The 17,571-nt window shown below is 42.1% G+C and overlaps 2 protein-coding genes and 2 long non-coding RNA genes across 4 annotated transcripts; 2 read left to right on the top strand and 2 right to left on the bottom strand.

Annotated features, from left to right (window-relative positions):
* Nucleotides 1-473: 473 nt before the first annotated feature.
* LOC116714936 (sodium/hydrogen exchanger 2-like) lies at nucleotides 474-9,764 on the top strand. Its single transcript, XM_032555757.1, has 13 exons — nucleotides 474-1,412; nucleotides 2,721-2,943; nucleotides 3,112-3,352; nucleotides 3,425-3,675; nucleotides 4,603-4,820; nucleotides 4,894-5,090; nucleotides 5,178-5,267; nucleotides 6,799-6,869; nucleotides 7,012-7,146; nucleotides 7,688-7,784; nucleotides 7,872-7,991; nucleotides 8,562-8,625; nucleotides 8,952-9,764. The coding sequence occupies exons 1-13, from the start codon at nucleotides 1,175-1,177 to the stop codon at nucleotides 9,137-9,139; spliced, it is 2,133 nt and encodes a 710-aa protein (XP_032411648.1). The 5' UTR covers nucleotides 474-1,174; the 3' UTR covers nucleotides 9,140-9,764.
* On the bottom strand, nucleotides 1,314-2,759 carry LOC116714938 (uncharacterized). The gene is made up of 3 exons (XR_004338149.1): nucleotides 2,649-2,759; nucleotides 2,388-2,438; nucleotides 1,314-1,453 (listed from the first exon to the last, which is right to left on the bottom strand). It is a non-coding gene; the product is annotated as an uncharacterized LOC116714938 (long non-coding RNA).
* A 173-nt stretch (nucleotides 9,765-9,937) lies between the features above and the next one.
* On the top strand, nucleotides 9,938-17,473 carry LOC116714935 (transmembrane protein 182-like). The gene is made up of 5 exons (XM_032555756.1): nucleotides 9,938-10,263; nucleotides 12,981-13,104; nucleotides 13,259-13,357; nucleotides 15,207-15,344; nucleotides 15,631-17,473. Exons 1-5 carry the CDS (start codon nucleotides 10,093-10,095, stop codon nucleotides 15,849-15,851), a joined length of 753 nt encoding a protein of 250 aa, XP_032411647.1. The 5' UTR covers nucleotides 9,938-10,092; the 3' UTR covers nucleotides 15,852-17,473.
* On the bottom strand, nucleotides 14,186-15,592 carry LOC116714937 (uncharacterized). The gene is made up of 2 exons (XR_004338148.1): nucleotides 15,478-15,592; nucleotides 14,186-15,338 (listed from the first exon to the last, which is right to left on the bottom strand). It is a non-coding gene; the product is annotated as an uncharacterized LOC116714937 (long non-coding RNA).
* Nucleotides 17,474-17,571: the final 98 nt, after the last annotated feature.

The following is a 17,571-nucleotide window of genomic DNA, read 5'->3' as shown; positions in this document are numbered from 1 at the left end:
AAACCGAAAGATTTATTTTCTTCTTTGTTTATCTTTATTTGAGCATGTGTATTGCTGTAGTGATGGGAGAAACCAGGTGTAGGCATTTATGGTGTTGATAATATACCATATATAATCCTTCTTGTCTCATCATGATAAGAATCCGGATTTAACACGACAACAAATCCAATTCATGATGTTTGAAAACGCCTGAGGGTGTCTGTAGTGTCAGCATAGTTACTTTTACTATACTGTGTACGTCGATAAATGTGATTAAATTCAAAATTAGGATTAAATGCAGTAACTGTGCCCAGTTTAGTGAAAGGAATCAGGCTTTTCTATGTAACAGGAGAAGAAACTGGAGAAAACATCTTCAAATATTGATTATTATTTGTGTTTCTGGGGGGCTATGGGTGCTGTGATATGCTGTTGTAGTCACACAGTGGCTTAGAAAAGACAGAAAAGAAGTTATAAATATTTTCCTGTAGCACTTTTATTGTTATCCCAATAAATACCACAAAATACTGTGCTAGCATTTTATGTTCATTGTAAATAAAAACCCCGAATGCTCTTCTCTCCGCACCACAATTATGTACCACTTTTTGTAAATTACAGCTAAAAAATATGCAACATTCCATCTCACTGTCCAGCTTTTAAATAAATGTTCCTTTTCAATAAATAAATAAATATCAAGGGGAGTATCACGACGAAAATCATAATTCTTCACTTGTTGGGTCTCAGCACCTTGACACAAAAATTCAGACTGCTGGGTAGAACATGTTTAAAATTTAAATAAAATCAAATCAAATAATTCTTTCTACATAAGGTGTCACCATCCCTGTTTGAGGAAACTCCAGTGTTTGGGTTTTGGCTTCCTTTGGGAGAGAGCGTCTCTGTTCTCTGAATCATTTGCCATTGTAACTGCTAATCAACATGCCGTGACTGCAGAGGACACATTTCAAACTGCGCTGATGGGACAGAAACAAAACAGAGAGCGTTTGCACACAGCAGCCGCACCTGCGCTCTGAGCCGTTGGACCGAACGTCGCTGCCAGCTCAGGGATTCCTGTGCACATTAGCGTCTGCGTGGCTTCAACAGTTTTGGTGAAAGTACACGAGCTGCTGGCCCGCCCTCCGTCCCTCTGACCCCCGTCCTATTCTCTGCCTCTCTCCTGTTGTCCCAGCATGGCTGCAGGATGGCTGCGCTTTGGCCTCTCCCTCTGCTGCTCTCCCAGCGTCTCTGGGCCTGTTTGGCCCTGACCCTCCCGGAGGAGCCTCACGACGGGCCCCCGTCGGCGGGCTTCGACGCCGGCCACGTCGGCCCATCTGTGGATCTGCCCGGTGCTCTGAGGGTGTTCAGCTTGGACTACCACCACGTGCAGGCTCCCTTTGAGATTGTGCTGTGGATAATGCTGGCCTCACTGGCCAAGCTGGGTAAGGCCGACAGCAGCGCCTCTCTGACAGAGCGTTGAAAACTGGGTGGGGGGAGAAAAACTTGCTCAAATTCAGGGCGAGAAATGTGAAATGTCAGGAATACTATCAAATGTCCATAAGATGGCAGATTTGGATGTAAAGGACCAATTCACAACAAATGTCATCTCCAGTCGTTTCAATTCATCTGTACATACACTCCAACTGATCCTAGTTAAACAACAAAACATTTAAAACACACATAGAAACAACAATTTAACATTATTTTCGTAAATATTGGGTATTGGATCAAGAGTGCCTTTAAAGGACTTTGAACTGCCTTGTTGCTGAAATGTGCTAAACAAATAAACTTGATTGATTTATTGATTAATCATCAGAACATTGTATAACTGAAAAATGTCAGCAATTTGGCCAAATCAGCCAAATTACTGAAATTCTGTTAAAATTTCACAACATTTGTCAAGGACTATGGTAAAATCAGGCAAGCGTCTCTCCAGGTTTCAGATAAACGAGAAAAGGAGCAGTCCAGTGTTTACTGTGGAAGGTTGTAGATGTAGCCAAATGCAGAATCCATAGACCTGCAGGACAGACTGCTGAGAAAACATGTTTGGAACCTGACAGATTTCCTCCGTTTATGGTTTTTATCCCTTAAATGTTACATAGAAATTTTAATGCCAGATGGAAATAACCGAAGGACAAACAAGAAGGAGAAAGCTATCCAAACCTCTGAAACGAAAAATTTTAAATTACCTCCCGAATGTATTGATTGGTTTTTGAGCAGGAAAAGCCTGTTTCAGGTCACAATTTTATTTAACTAGTCCACTCAAAAACATTCATTTAGGTGGTTTCTTTGTTACTTTCAGCCATTTAGAGGCAGACTTTCTGTTGATTTTTGGATCATTATTTTGTTGCAAAGACCACACCTGATAAAAGTCCCAAATTATTCTCCTCCGCGATAATTTGGTGGAGTAGACTTACCAGACTATCGCTGACCTTCCTTCTTTTTTCTGACTGTGTCCCCTGGTTTCCCTAGATAGAAAAAATGTTAATTAATTTGAATAATAAACTGAGTTGATAACTAGGATCAACCTAAGTCAGTTTATCCCAACCTTTTAGTACAAAAACATACCCTGTCACATAAGACCTTGTGACTTGATAGCCCAAATCAGACAAAATGTGGTTTAACAAATTCTCTGAGTAAATCAAACTTTTTAAACTTCATATTTTGAATATTCTTACTTGGTAATATAGAAAGTCAGAGTAATCTGCTGACCCCATCTGAGTCTCCCCCTCTTGGTGTTGTCCTCTCAGGTTTCCACTGGTCCGGTCGAGTCCCAGCTGTTGTCCCAGAAAGTTGCGTCCTCATCATGGTGGGCCTGCTTGTGGGAGGGGTGATCTACGGGGTCCGCCACTCTGCTCCACCTACTCTGAGTGCCGACGCGTTCTTCCTCTTCCTGCTCCCGCCCATCGTTCTAGATGCAGGTTACTTCCTGCCTGGGAGGCTGTTCTTTGAAAACCTTGGTACCATCCTCTGGTTCGTACCTCGACTGCTTAGTTTTCTTTTAAGAAAAGAAAACTAAAACAAATCTGCTTGTGATTAGATTTGAATAAAATTGTTAATATGTTACCCAAGATGTAACTTGAGAAGTTGCAAAAGCCACGAACAGGAGAGAAGAAGACCTTCCTGTTGCTCCACCTGCAGGTATGCGGTGCTGGGAACCCTATGGAATGTGCTGGGCATTGGCCTGTCTCTGTACGGTGTTTGCCTGCTGGTTCCAGACACTCTGGGCGACATCTCTCTGCTCCACTGCCTGCTGTTTGGCTCGTTGATCGCTGCCGTCGATCCTGTGGCCGTGCTCTCCGTCTTCCAAGAGATGCAAGTGAATGAACAGCTGCACATCTTGGTGTTTGGAGAGTCGCTGCTCAACGACGCTGTCACAGTGGTCAGTGGTGTTTGCAGAGATGTTTATTTTCTACATGAAGAACCTACTGAAGTGCACTTCTCCACCTCTTAGGTGCTCTACAAGCTCTTTGAGTCCTTTCTGCGGCTGCCTTCGGTGACTGGATTGGATGTACTGGTGGGAGGTTTCAGGCTGATAGTGGTGGGTTTGGGAGGCTTCTTTGTGGGACTGTTCTTTGGCTTGGTGGCAGCTCTCACCTCACGGTTCACCTCCAGAGCCCAGGTCATCGCTCCCCTCTTTGTCTTCCTGTATTCCTACCTGTCCTACCTGACTTCAGAAATGCTTCACTTCTCAGGAATCATGGCGTGAGTATTGATGTCTGTCATCCCAACCCTTTATAAAGGCTACTGTAATGCACTAGCAAGGGCCACACCATGATGCGAATTTAAGGATTTTTTTTTTTAAAGACGGGACGTTGGCTGAAGGAAGGGATGGATGGGTTGAATGAATTGGATGAGTGATGAGTCATCTGTAGGGAGACATGAATGGAGACTCAGTGTGGGGCATAGTCTTCAGAAACTATTCTCTCCTGAGCCTGTTAAGGACCCTCAAGATGGAACCTGAAACAGAGAGAGGTTAGGAGGCAATCTGCAGGAAGGGATGAAGTTGAAGGCAAGGGACAAGGTTATGAAACCTTGTCCCTTGCTCCATGCCATGAAGGCATGGAGCAAGGGATGAGGTGTTGGATCAATGGATGAAGGATAGAGCAAGGGCTGAAGATAGAGGAAGGGATGAAGGATAGAGGAAGGGATGAAGGATGGAGGAAAGGATGAAGTATAGAGGAAGGGATGAAGGATGGAGGAAGGGATGAAGGATAGAGGAAGGGATGAAGGATAGAGGAAGGGATGAAGGATGGAGGAAGGGATAAAAGATGGAGGAAGGGATGAAGGATGGAGGAAGGGGTGAAGGATAGAGGAAGGGATGAAGGATGGAGGAAGGGATGAAGGATGGAGGAAGGGATGAAGGATAGAGGAAGGGATGAAGGATGGAGGAAGGGATGAAAGATGGAGGAAGGGATAAAAAGATGGAGGTATGAGGGGGTAATGAGGGGGCCCTCACTCACTCAGGTAGGGTGAGTGAGGGTGGGTGTTGAAAGAGCATTATGGCCGTGGAGTGCCAGGTGAATTGAGTTATAGACGAGTGATTAGAGGGTTGGTGGAGGTTTGGTCCTGCTCCTGAACCTACCATATTAACTTCATTAATCAGTATTGTTTTTCGGCACAATCCTGCAGCATTGTGACCTGTGCTGTGACCATGAAACAGTACGTGGAGGCTAACGTGTCAGAGCGCAGCAACACCAACATCCAGTACTTCCTGAAGATGTGGAGTAGCGTGAGTGAGACCTTGATCTTTGTCTTCCTCGGTGTGTCCGCCATACAAGACATTCACATGTGGAGCTGGCCCTTTGTCTGCTCCACCCTGCTGCTCTGCCTCGTCTGGAGGGCCACAGGTATTTCTTACGTACGAAATTACTTCAGACTTTAAAGAACGTCTCTTGCTCAAACATCACCCCTATGTGTAAGGAGTTCTCTTGCTCACTGCTGTGGTGAACAAGCTTCGGAGGAACGCCGTGACCTTTAGAGACCAGTTCATCATCGCCTACGGTGGCCTCAGAGGAGCAATCTGCTTTTCTCTGGTCTTCCTCATTGATGACTTCCCGAAGAAGAGGCTCTTCATCACAACCACCATCGTGGTCATTCTCTTTACCGTCTTTGTGCAGGTGAGGAATAAATGTAGTGTGCATCACAACAGCTCAATCAACAGAAGGGGTGATTTTAGATTTTTACCCACCGTGCTTGGTTATTAGGGGATGACCATCAAGCCTCTGGTGGAGCTGCTGGACGTGAAGAGGAAGAAGAGAGCTCTGCCTACTGTCAGCGAGGAGATCCACAGCAGGGTGAGACTTCATAACATCTAGCTCAGCTGCTTAACTGCAGTTTCCATCTGCAGATAGCCATTTTCACACCTTACACAGATTCTCAGATGCACAACACATGAATGTACTTTGACCTAATCCACTTCACTGCAGCTCTGGCTGTTAAAGGTTATTGCAACAACCGGAGGAGAACCTTCTCCTTAACTCAAATCTTTAACAGGTTTCCTTTCAGTATTGTCCCTTACTTGGCTTCTTCCACCTTCACATCAGTTCTGATCAGTTTCCTGTATCAGCTGACGTAAGGCATCCTCACAGCATGATGCTGCCATCTCCTTGTTTTATCGTGGAACATTTTGTTCAGGGTTGTGATGCAGTAATAAGTTTCTACCACAATTAGTATTTTACACGTCTGCCAAAAACTTCAATTTTGGCTTCTTATCAATGCTTTTCTTCCATAACGGCGATATTTGTTTAACATATGAGTGACAGCAGCCCTGTCAACAGATTGTCCCACTGGAGCTATAGATCTCTGTGGCTCTTCCAGAGTTACCATGGGTCATCTGACTGTGTCTCTGGATAATGCTGTCCTTTCTTTGCCTTTAACAGGCAGCAGTTCTTTGAGGGTTTGGATGAGGGGCCTCGGGGTCGGACAACCCTAACCCGGTTTACTTTCAAGACGAAGCTAAAAGCTTCACTTTTTGATAATGCTCACAGCTAGAGACGTTCACCCTGAGCTATCATTGTGGTTATGTTGCCATATATTTGGGATGCAGGACATACTGAGCCCTTTTTATTATTGTGCTACTATTTCCTATTACTCTAAAATTATGGATCATCTGTACTTTTTGCTGCCAATAACTTCATTTCTTTTACTATTCTCTTTTCATGGAAGCCACAACTGCTTCATGTTCAGTTTGACGACATACTTGGCCCTGTCTTTTTGTGTTTAACCCTAACTTTCTCCTACATAAGCTTAATGATACTATAGTTGCCACCATCTACAGTACATGTTCTCTGATTTTCATCTCATAATTTTTACTACTCAGAGCTTCTTGTTTAGCTATTTTTCCTCTTGTAGCGGTTGCTATCAGTAACTCCATGACACTACCTTTCCTTTAACAGAAAGTACTCATCAACCCGTTTGTGTTTTGTGTGTTTCTACTCCATCCTCTGAGACAGATTTTGCTGGATGTTTGTTCCTGGTAAAAATGAGTCGTTCATTCTATCCCATATTGCTCACCCAAGAGGACGGATTTCTGCATAGTCAGTGTCTCTATGAAATTGATTTGGCACCCTTAGACATAGATTTGATCATATTTCTGAATATAAAATTAGGGTTTTTTTGTCCTAAAAGGTACTTTAAGATTGCCTTTGTTTTGAATACGTACAATATAATTCAAATGAAGTTCATTAAACCAACCAAATTGCATGTCAACTGACAAGGAAACCATGTTTAGTCCCATGTTAAGACAAGTGTGTGCAAGGTTGAGCAAAGGCGGATTTTAATAATAAGTGTGATGATTGGAAATGAAGATATAACATCTGCTTTTAGCTCTTAGACCATCTGCTCTCAGGAATAGAAGATGTGGTTGGCTACTGGGGGCAACATTACTGGAAAGACTGGTTAGTTTATCTCATTTCCCCCTTTTTTTAATTCTGGAAAGTTGGTGTTTTTTCTGATCATGTGACGCAAAACAGCCACTAGGTGGCAGCAAATAATTCATAACGTGGAACTTTTTCCATCTGTGGTTTGTGTTTGTGTGAGGTTTGAGCAGTTCAACAAGAGGTACCTTCGACGTTTCCTTATCGGCGAGCATCACCAGGCTCGCTCCAGCATCCTGAGAGTCTACCAGGAGCTGGAGAGGAGGGAGCAGCAGGGGGGCGAGGAGGCACCGCCGCCGTAAGAGGACAGAACCGCAGAACCCACCCAATATTCCTACGGGAGTTCAGAAAGTTGATCTATTAAGGATTCCTGGTGTAAACCAAGATTTAGAAAAAAAAACAAACTGATCCAAGCCTTTTCTTTAAACTGACCCGGTCTGGCACTGTGGACCTTAAGGACACATTTGAACTGCCAACATCTGAACGTTTAACATACAACTTTTCTGGTTTTTAAGTATCTTATTGAACAGGTTTAAATTTTACCCACGTGAGGCAAATTTACAATTACTACGGTATTCGTGGCCATCGTTGGTGTTATCATCTAATAGAAACCAAACATCCCCATTCTCACATAAAACCTCAATCATGCCTGAAAGAAAACACTTTCTGCGACAGACTGGCGACCCGTCCAGGGTGAACCCCGCCTGTCGCCCGAAACGTTAGCTGGAGATAGGCACCAGCACCTCCTGACCCCACTAGGGACAAGGGTGTTAGACAATGGAGGAATGAATGGATGGATGGAGAAAACACTTTATGAACGTTCACACCTTTCCTTTCAGAGTGGACCCCCGCCCTGGCGGCCGTCCCCTCTTGCCGGAGGAAATGGACAGCATCAGGCGTATTCTGTCCAGAAACCTGCAAAACTTTAACAAGAAGGTAGGTTACAAACCCTCCTCTGAGGTTACTCCCTGCGTCCAGCCACTGGAGGGAATAAACGTGACAGTATGTGAAATCTGACCGCAGCAGACTCCAGCCTACAGTAGACACACCTTGCACCAAGATGTCTCAGCAAAGACGGCCCTGCACAGACATCAGAGCCTTCCAGAGAGACACACCTGTAATAGAAGCACGCTCTGCAAACAGGTAAAAAAACACACATCCAGAGAGAAGCTATTTCAGTTTCAGAGTGCTTTAAACATCTGTTTATGTGTAGAAATGAAATTTAAACACGATTCAATTAGACCGTCAATACAAGCTGATTTAGTTCAAAAGAATTTGTGGTGGCAATTTATTTAGAAATTAGGAGAATTTGAAGATCAACCAGTCCCGTCTATGTGTACAGCCCATTTCAGCAACAAGGCAGCTCAAAGTGCTTTACACCATAAAATCACAAAAACAAAAAGTCATAAAAACAACACGCAGTCACCAATTGAGAAACCAAGTAACTAACATTACGTTTTGACAAATGCCATCATCAAAATCATCAATACACGTCGAATATGTTGGTCAATAATCCATTTATTTTGGCTCAAGAGCAAATCTTAAAAAGGTTTTAGTCTTTATTTAAAGGAATTCTGTGTCTCAGCTGTTTTCTGGAAGTTTAGTCCAGATTTCTGGTGCTTTCCAGCTGAATGCTGCTTCTGCACGTTTGGTTCTGGTTCCGGGGATGTAAGCTACATCTTTACTTCCTTTCTCTGTTATTCCCAATGTCAGCGGGAGCAAGGAGAGTTCTCCAAGTCTTACAGAGGGAGAGCACGACTCAGCAGATCTCACACAGGTAAGGAAGAACGCTGACGACGTAACGGTCACAAAAAGATGCTTAATGCATCAGAAAGTGTTGATCCTTCTTCTATTTCTATCTGAAATGTTGCACAGATTGTCACACAATGTGGGTTTTCTTCAGAGTGATTATAAATAAACATATAATTATGAGTTTCAGCTAAAGTACATATTTTTTGTAGCCTTTAACTAACTTTTTTTTTTGCATAAATCTGGCTGAATATCTGACTGGACAGTCTGGATTAGCCGAAACTCCTCCAGCTGTCCCAATGTCTGCTCAATTGTCCTTGTGAAAAATAACTGTGATTTCTCTCCGTCTTGCAGTGTGCTCAGCAAGCCCAAGACGGTCCGACCCCCCCGACTCTGTAGACCCGGCTGCTCTGACTCCGACTCAGCCATCGGATCCCGAACCTGCTGCGGAGGAGCAGCAATCTCCGCTGCACAGGGCGCCGGTAGAGAGAGCAACAAAGAAACAACTCAGCTTTGTTCTGGAAAGGGAGACACGTCAATAAAGGGAGAGAGTGGCTGCGTTTCCATTACAAATATACGCAGAACTTGGCCGTTGTCCGAAAAAATAAACAACAAAAAAAAACACACACATTAAATAAGAAACACATTCCATTAAATGTGCTTCCATTAAATAAGAAAGCCAATGGAAATCACAGGTGAATGCGTTTGTTCACGCAATAAGTCATTCAAAAACATGCCTCCACATGATCCTCCAACCACTTCCTGTCGCCTTCTCCTTCGTCTTTTCCACTAGTTGTAACGTCCAGTTGTTGCTCCTGAGATGCAAAAATAATGTTCCCATTGCTGTTTTGAGAAATACGCTATTTTCAATACACATGAAAACCAACTTCTTTATTGAAAAATGATCCCCCCCCCCCAAATTGGCAGGTTTCCAATAAGCACATTTATTTTTGAAATGTCCAATTGCAAAATGATGTGGTGGATGGAAACGCAGCTACTGAGGAAGAAGAAGGAGCGTTAATAAAGAATCGGTCGTAGCGGTAGCTGCTACGTAAAGCTGCTGTGAACAGTTTATGGACACATTCCACACAAAGCTCTTGAAATGAAGGAAATGGTTGTATCTTCTTGAGTGTCGCAAGCAAACAATAAAGCTCTACTCATACTTGACGGCATCAGGTGGAGCTTTCAGGCTCATTCCCACTTTCAGTCTCATTTATTTCCAACGCCTCTTCGTCATAAACACTAACACTCTGTCCACATTCCCCTCGCCCACAGACCCTTCTCTTCGCACACTCGCTGGTAATCTGACGAGGACAGACATTACTACGTCCCAAAATAACTCGTGTCTCCCCCTCCCTCCCATTCACCCTCCTCTCGCTGGAACAGCCTGACAGGACTTCTTAGGGGCCGGGACAGAGGATTTAGTTTAGGTGGACGCTGATGAGGACCTGAGGACCTCAGGCTCCGGGACAAGGGACAAAGAAGGTTTAGGAACATGAAAATAGGAGCTGCAGCTTTGGCTGGGGGAACTTTTGGGGTGGTGGGTGCCCTGTGTTTCCTCGTGGCCTTCAGTACAGACTACTGGCTGGTAGCCGTAGAAGATTGTAACTCAGATGAGCCCACCAAACCCCACCCAACACGGGGCAAAGACGCTAACAGGACAAAGGTAGGCCACCTTCTTTCTGCCACGCCTAGTTCAAGATCTCTGTCACAAAAGAACGACACGGCTCGCTTTCATGGCGATGGATTACATGACGACCACAAAAAGACTACTATGGAAGCTAGTCAGATGTTTTGTAAACAGTGGCGCGCTAGACACGTCTGTTAGGATATTTAAAGACACAGCGATGCTATGTAGCGCTGCGCGTCCATAAATATGGAGGCGCAGGACTCCAATCCCCACAGCAGGTGGTGTCGAGTCGTCTCGACGTGTCTGAAAAAAAAAAGTTTGGAGATTGAGTTGTAATTTTTATGGGATAGAAAAACTCAGTGTTGTGCATTACTATGACTGCAAAGTGAACAAAGAACAGCAACACATTTTTTAAATTTTTGATAAATAAAATCTGGAAAGTATGGCAAACGCTTACATTTCAGGCCCCTGCACTCTCAAAACTCTGGTAAGACTGACGCTCCGCATCGCCCTGAAGTTACGGTCCCTACCATGAAGCAGCGGCAGCATCGGGAAGCTGATCGGGTCAACGGGAGGAAGGGAAGAACAGCGCAGTGATGTGAGAGACATGAAACATGTTAGAGGCTGGAAAATACTTGAAACTGAGGCCCGACATTAAAAATGTAGCAGGAACTACAATGGGCTGGGTTGCCATGGCCTAGACAAAGTCCAACTGAGAAACTTCTAAATTCATGTTAGCAGGCTCTTTGCAAAGGCAAAATATACAGTATATACTATATATATATATATATATATATATATATATATATATATATATATATATATACACATACATATGTATATATATATATATATATAAATACACTGAAGTTTTGTGGTTGTAGCATAAAATGCTGTTTGTGAAAACAGACGGCATGAATACTCATCTGTCTGAAGGGTCACAATGTCAATTTTATATTTATATTACAGTTGAAATGATTAACCAGATTTGAATTTGTTGAATCGATTATTGAAATAATTGTCAACTAATTTAGTAATCGATTAATCATCGTCTCAAGTATTCAGACGCTGAAACATGCAATTTGCTGGAAGGCCAAAAACACTCAGTAAGAAAGTGCAGCAATGAAGCCAAAACTGTTAAAACATACAAACATTTTGCATTGAAGACGAAGGAAAAAAAACATCTTTATTTTTAAGTGGTTCCACACAGAACTCCTCAAATGACTCCTTTGATTTCCGATAAAAATCAAATCAGTTCTTAAGCAGCTTTTGCTGTCCAGTTATTAATAAGTTAACTCAAAGTATAACATATTATCCCTACACTGTATTGATTAGGTCGAGCAGAAACAGCTGGGCTTTTCACACGTCCATGTTAGACGTATTTTTTAGCTGCTGATGTGTCTTTGCTACAACATGCTACGTTATTGCATTTTACGCAATAAAATTGTTTCTTTTTGTGTGTGTGTATTTAAAAAGGAATTGAGTTGTTTATTTGCATCTAACTAAAATATTTCTTTAAAAACTTCAATAAAAAATGTGCCGATTTCTTTTTTATCCGATTAACGTTGGGTTACAGCAAACATTTTTTTTAGACGTTGTCTGTGGTTTTTCAACTGAATTAGGATTATTTTTGCACAGCTGAATCCAAACATGACATCCATTTGTCTCAATCCGATTTTTATTCCAATTTGATTTACAGAAATCCGATCTTCTGACTAACATGATGGTATTTTTATGACGTTGTCACGTCGTTTCTGTTGATACTTCTCATCCAACAACGGTTTTAGGAGAAAACTTTTTTTTTTCTAACAGAGTGTATTAATTAAATGTTACAAATTTGAATTTTTTGTAAATTGAATAATAAACACTGATAAGAGGGTTAGGGTTAGTCCTGACTGAATCTCTCTTCCTGCTCTTCTGTCATTGATCCAGATTCTCAGGAAACCGACTCATATGTGAGAACAAGTGACGCATTTTGACGCTCATGTTGCTCCATAGTTCAGAAAGTTGAAGTGATTGAGCAAAAACCAATGTGATTTTTGGATTTATCTCGTCAAAATGACCCCAAAACAGCTGAAAAACCCCAGACGGTGTTTTTGGCTGTTGACCAGCGCAGTCGATTAATCGTCAGAATAATCGATATCGACTGATATGTTATTGCCGGAGAAACTGAATGCAGTTACGAATCCCTCGAGGAATTCAATTTAAATGCGACGCCGTCCTTCTCTCCGCGCAGCAGATCACACTTTACAAAAATCAAAAGCCAATCCACAGCTGATTTCATGGCTTTAGAGGAACCAGAACTATCAAATCAACGGATCTCCTTAGTAAAAACCATTAAAGTACTCCTTTAATCTTCCAGTTTATTCTTCCATGCAGCACATGTGGAAAAAAGAAAGAAAAGAAAATCCACAAAGCTCATTGAGACGGACATATTTATGAAAGCTAATCCCCCCCTGAACTCACCACGGCGACAAAGTCTTTCATTTTCAGTAAAAGGACGATGATTGAAGTTGTCGTGTTACGCAGCGCCACCAGCCACGCTCCCGTCAAGCGAGTGGAGAGTTTTCTCTCGTTTATGAGTTTCCTCAGAGCAGCGGGCCGTAATCAGGACCAGGTTTGATGCCGCGAGACACGGAGCGACGCGGAGCTGCTCTCCTAGACGTCCGTTTGACGAAAGCTGACAAAAGAAAAATCAAAGAAATACATGTAAGTGTTTGTTTTTGTGATGTCTGTCCCCGTTTCTCTCTCAGATCCAGCCACGTGAAGCCGCCGCTGTTGCTCCTTCGTGGGTGACTCTGCACCACGAGGGGTTTTTCAGGCGCTGTGTGTTTCTAGTGGAGCCGTCGACGCCGGCGCTCCTGGCCACATTCATCAGTATGTTGAGACTGACCGTTTTTCCACTAAAATATATTGAACTTTGTTTGTTTTTTTTTTAAAATTGGGGGTTGCGATAACATGCCCCCACGACAGCCGCGTGAAGAGAAACTTGTTGACTCTTTGCCATTTGCTTCGCCTGTTCAAACTGCAGCAAACCCGCCGGGGGCTAAGGTGTGTTTCCGTGGTTACCTCTTCCCGCTGCCAGTCACACTCGGAGACGTTCCTGGGACAGTTTATGATGCTACTGCAGGTAACAAGAAAATAAAAACACAACTGGACCCCAAACTTAGCCCTTTATAGACATTTTTTCTTGGAGATTTGAATTTGAAGTATATCAGGACCTAGAGGATGTATTTGAACGGTTCTGGCGTCAAAATAAAGCTACCACTCCGGAGAATACTCTGGAGAGGTCTAAAAAAAATCAACATTATCGAGTGAGAGCAAATACACATGTAGTGCAAAATGTAAAATAAAAAATTAATAAAAGTATTCTAATAGGATACATTTTGTGATGTGGATTATCCGTGAACGTATGTGGTTGCAATCCAGAACCTCTTGCAATCCACAGTACAGACTCTGGACATTTACTGTACCAAGTTACATCCCCCCCAAAAATTGATGCTAATAAATTTTAGAAAGGTATTGGTTGATAAAAGTCCATGCAGACATTCCTAATGTGCCATTCTGGCACCTTGTGTGCAATTATAAAATTCTCTGTCTTTTATTTTTATATTTCTTTCCCCCTCCACTTATATCTTATATAAATATTCACTTAAACACAATGGTTTTTGTAGCAATACAATAGCCAAAGTTCTGTTAAAAAGAACTATCCTGTTTGTTCTCCACTCTGGTCATAAAAACCTTACCTTATCTTATCTTACCTTACCTTATCTTACCTTATCCCTTGAAGGTGTGTACTTCTTCTGAATCATTCTTCAAATCATCCTACATCCAGGAGTGGAAATTAAAAATTTTCTCTACCAGGCTGGTAGAGAAAATTTTTAATTTCCACTCAGACATTTCACCAGCCACAGTTTTTTTTTTTCTTTCAATTACAAACCCCACGAGTACAAGCAAATTATAGAGAATGTATGATTTATTCTTAACTCTATGAAAACTAATTTACTGACAATAAGTTTACCATACAGATGTACAGAATAATAAAACATAAAGCATGGACACCTAAACAGGGTTGTAGTGCAATAAGTGAATTTGAAGTAATTACTAACATTGAACTTTAGCTACACAATCCTAACATTCTTACAATCATCTGTTGAACATTTCCACATTTTGGCAACAACTCTCCCTGATAGGATTTATTAAAGGTGTGTCTAGTCATTTTTAAAATATTTTTAAATTGTATCAATAGCTGTCTGGGTGTGGCAAGTGCAATTGAACAAAAAAAAGAGAACTTTCTCACACTTCATGATTTTTCAGCAATAGAAGCAGGTTAGCTTTTAGGGCTGCAACTAACAATTGTTTCTAGTAAGTGATTATTCTATCGATTATTTTTGATGATTTATCTGATATTTTGTAATTAATCTGATCAAAACTGGCACATTCTCAAGATGTTTTGCTATACCAGATGATCCTAAATACATTAAAAGATGCACATACACCAATAATTCAATTCATTCTTAAACAAGAAAAAAATTACTTAACATGCAATAACTTGGCATTCCTTTAGTGAATGCTTGATCATTTGTAGCAAAGGATACATCTGCACCTAAAGAAAAAAAAACACTTTTAACATCCACATGTGAAAAGCTCAGCCATTTCTGCTTGACTTAAAATCAATACAAGGTAGAGCTGATCTATTGGATTATTATTATTTTGATTAGCCAACTAATAATTGGACAGCAAAAGGTGCTTACTTCTTTCAGAACTTTAACAAAATTCGAGGCGGGTGATTATTTCAAGAATTGATTTGTGCCGATTAATCCGATTAATCGTTTCAGCCCAAATAGCTTTTTCTTTCTTTCTTTTACAAATTAAATCCAAATCTAGAGTCTGTTTGATAATCTAACGCGAGACAAGCAGAGTAAATCTTTAAGAGACGAAGCTCGTTTTTAAAGTCCTTGCGTTTGTGTTCCCCGCAGTGTTCCGAGGGTTCTGGACCGTCCTAATCGTAGTCGGGCTGCTCTCCGCTCTGACCGGAGGCCTGCTGCTGGTCTGCGGCGTTCCCTTCATCAGCAGCAAACTGTACCGGCTGGGCGGGGCGCTCCTCATCACTGCGGGTAAAACACAGACAGCCGTGACGCGTGCGCATGTGTCCGACTTGTTCGACGCATTACGGCTTCGCCTGCGGTCAGCTGTTCATTTGAGTCACGTGACATAAAAAAAAAAAAAAGAAAGAGAAAAGAAACATACCCAAACACCAAGAGCAGCAGATGTCTCTCTGCTTTTGTCGTCTCCATGACAACAGCAGGCGGCAAACACCGCTGCGCGTTCCTGCGCAGCCGCTGACGGCGACGATTGTCTCCGTTTCTGTTTCTCTCTGTCTCCTCCTCCCGCTCTCTGCAGCCGGCCTGCTCCTGCTCTTGCTGCTGCTCTTCGTGCTCTGGATGGAGGCGGTGGACGTGAGCAGCTACGTCCTGCAGGAGGCGAGGGGAGAGTGTCCGGACGCCGAGGTCTCCGTACACTACGGCCTCTCCTTCATGGCGGCCGCCGCCGGCGTTCCCCTGGAGGTCCTGTCCGGGCTGCTCTTCCTGCTGGCGGGCAGCACGCTGCGCGCCGGCAGATGAGCCGAGCGAGCGGCCGGCCGGCCGGAGAGACGAGAACGGGCACACTTTATCGTGGAACATGCAGTGCCATGCAAAAGTTTTCACACCTTTTCACTTTTTCCCCCACATTACAGCCACAAACTTCGATGTATGTCATTTGGGATTTGGGAACTACTTTTTGATTTAGCTGTGATTTCGGACCTTCACCTTCTTCAAATGAAATGAAATTGGCGTTAAACATTTTGTCATTTATTATTCAGTGTTTCCAGAGAGGTCATCAAAGGTCAACGAGTCCCCCACGTTTACAGAATCAAGACAGTTTGGTGTCAGTCAGCTGTACTGCAACATTTCTTTAGAAATATAGCACGATTAATTTTTATCAGTTTTGTTTGCTAATTTATTTTTATTTGCTTTATTTAACCGGGTAAAACCACTGAGATCCAAATCTCATTTTCAACAGAGACCTGGGCAGAAATCTGCAACACACAACAACCTGGTCACACCAAAGTAAAGCAAATGAAAACATGCGCACAAGTTTAAAACGGATTGCAAAACAGGTTAAAAGCAACGACACTGATTGATTGAATCACGTTTTTAATGTGTGTGTGTGTGTGTGTGTGTGTTTAGAGCAGGTTGATCTCTGGTGACCTCCGGAAACCTTTTGTTTTGAAATCTTTTAAAGATTTAAAATGTCACAAATGAAATTTTTGCTGCACAAATGCAGCACAGCTGGTTGGCTCCATATTAAATTTTATGATCTCTGGAAACATTTCTAAATATTGTTAAAATCATAGCGACCCAAACCAGTTCTGTTTATTTTGAAGAAGGTGATTCTGGGGTCAACGTTTCTCAGGTAGTGGAAAGGAGATGATATATATGGTTCTATATTTGTTAATGTTTTACAAATAAGTGTCAGTCTGTGTTGCTCCTCAACTAAATCCACTATAACGACTTTCATCTGGAAGTCACTTAATTTGTAATAAGTGTGTGTAAGTTAAATCTCAGTAGAAATGTTATATGTGGTGCGATATCATCTGTTTTGTAATTATTTTCATTTTTTTGTGTGTTTTCTTGTTCATATTTTTTTTTTCTGTCAAAGTAACAAAACAGAAAACAATGAAGGAAAATGCATTTTACGTTTTAGTCGCTCGAGTTATCAGGAAGTCTTTGTTGTCACAGATGTAGTGAAATCTTGTTCTTAAAGGGACAGTTCGGGATTTTCAAAGTGTGGATGGGTTGACAAGCAGTTAATTTCCTACCTGCAGTGGAAAACTCTCGGTGTTTTATTTAATACACATACAGTTCGGTTTCCTGAAAGGCTCAAGCTAAGGGGTGAAAACCTCGGGGTGTTTCTCCTCTCCAATCTCACAGTGATTCATGCAAACATCATTTTAAAAGCAAAAACCTTTTAAGCTGCTGCCATGTTTGCATTATGCAGATATGAAGACGATGGTAGACCTCAGGGACTGGGCTTCGGCACCCTGGCGTAGAGCTCTTTTACTTAGATGCATTTTTTAGGTTCTTGCTTTAGTTTTTCTTGGCTCCTTTGATCTTCTTGGTTAGCTTTCTCCTTATGAACTGGATAATGTTTATTTATGTTTTAAGCCTATTTTTTTGTCAATAAAATCAATCTTTGACCTCAACATCATCGTTCAAGGTGCTTTTTTTGTCTATGACAAATTGATGGTATTCAACTCTACCGACAGAAAAGAGGGTGTTACAGAAAAACAGCTTGGCAGCT

The sequence above is a fragment of the Xiphophorus hellerii genome, chromosome 23 (genome assembly GCF_003331165.1).
Source record: "Xiphophorus hellerii strain 12219 chromosome 23, Xiphophorus_hellerii-4.1, whole genome shotgun sequence".
NCBI classification, from domain to species: Eukaryota; Metazoa; Chordata; class Actinopteri; order Cyprinodontiformes; family Poeciliidae; genus Xiphophorus; species Xiphophorus hellerii.
The sequence above is the reverse complement of the archived record's forward strand: the minus strand, read 5'-3'. Positions and strand labels throughout refer to the sequence as shown.

What these genes read in the sequence shown, in the direction of transcription:
- LOC116714936 (XM_032555757.1), top strand. Translation starts at nt 1,175, where the DNA reads ATGGCTGCGCTTTGGCCTCTCCCTCTGCTGCTCTCCCAGCGTCTCTGG. An exon ending in CACTTCTCAGGAATCATGGC is followed by an intron (nt 3,676 to 4,602) that starts GTGAGTATTGAT and finishes ACAATCCTGCAG; the next exon opens with CATTGTGACCTGTGCTGTGA. An exon ending in GCGAGGAGATCCACAGCAGG is followed by an intron (nt 5,268 to 6,798) that starts GTGAGACTTCAT and finishes ATCTGCTTTTAG; the next exon opens with CTCTTAGACCATCTGCTCTC.
- LOC116714935 (XM_032555756.1), top strand. Translation starts at nt 10,093, where the DNA reads ATGAAAATAGGAGCTGCAGCTTTGGCTGGGGGAACTTTTGGGGTGGTG. An exon ending in GCTCCTGGCCACATTCATCA is followed by an intron (nt 13,105 to 13,258) that starts GTATGTTGAGAC and finishes TTCAAACTGCAG; the next exon opens with CAAACCCGCCGGGGGCTAAG. An exon ending in AGTTTATGATGCTACTGCAG is followed by an intron (nt 13,358 to 15,206) that starts GTAACAAGAAAA and finishes TGTTCCCCGCAG; the next exon opens with TGTTCCGAGGGTTCTGGACC.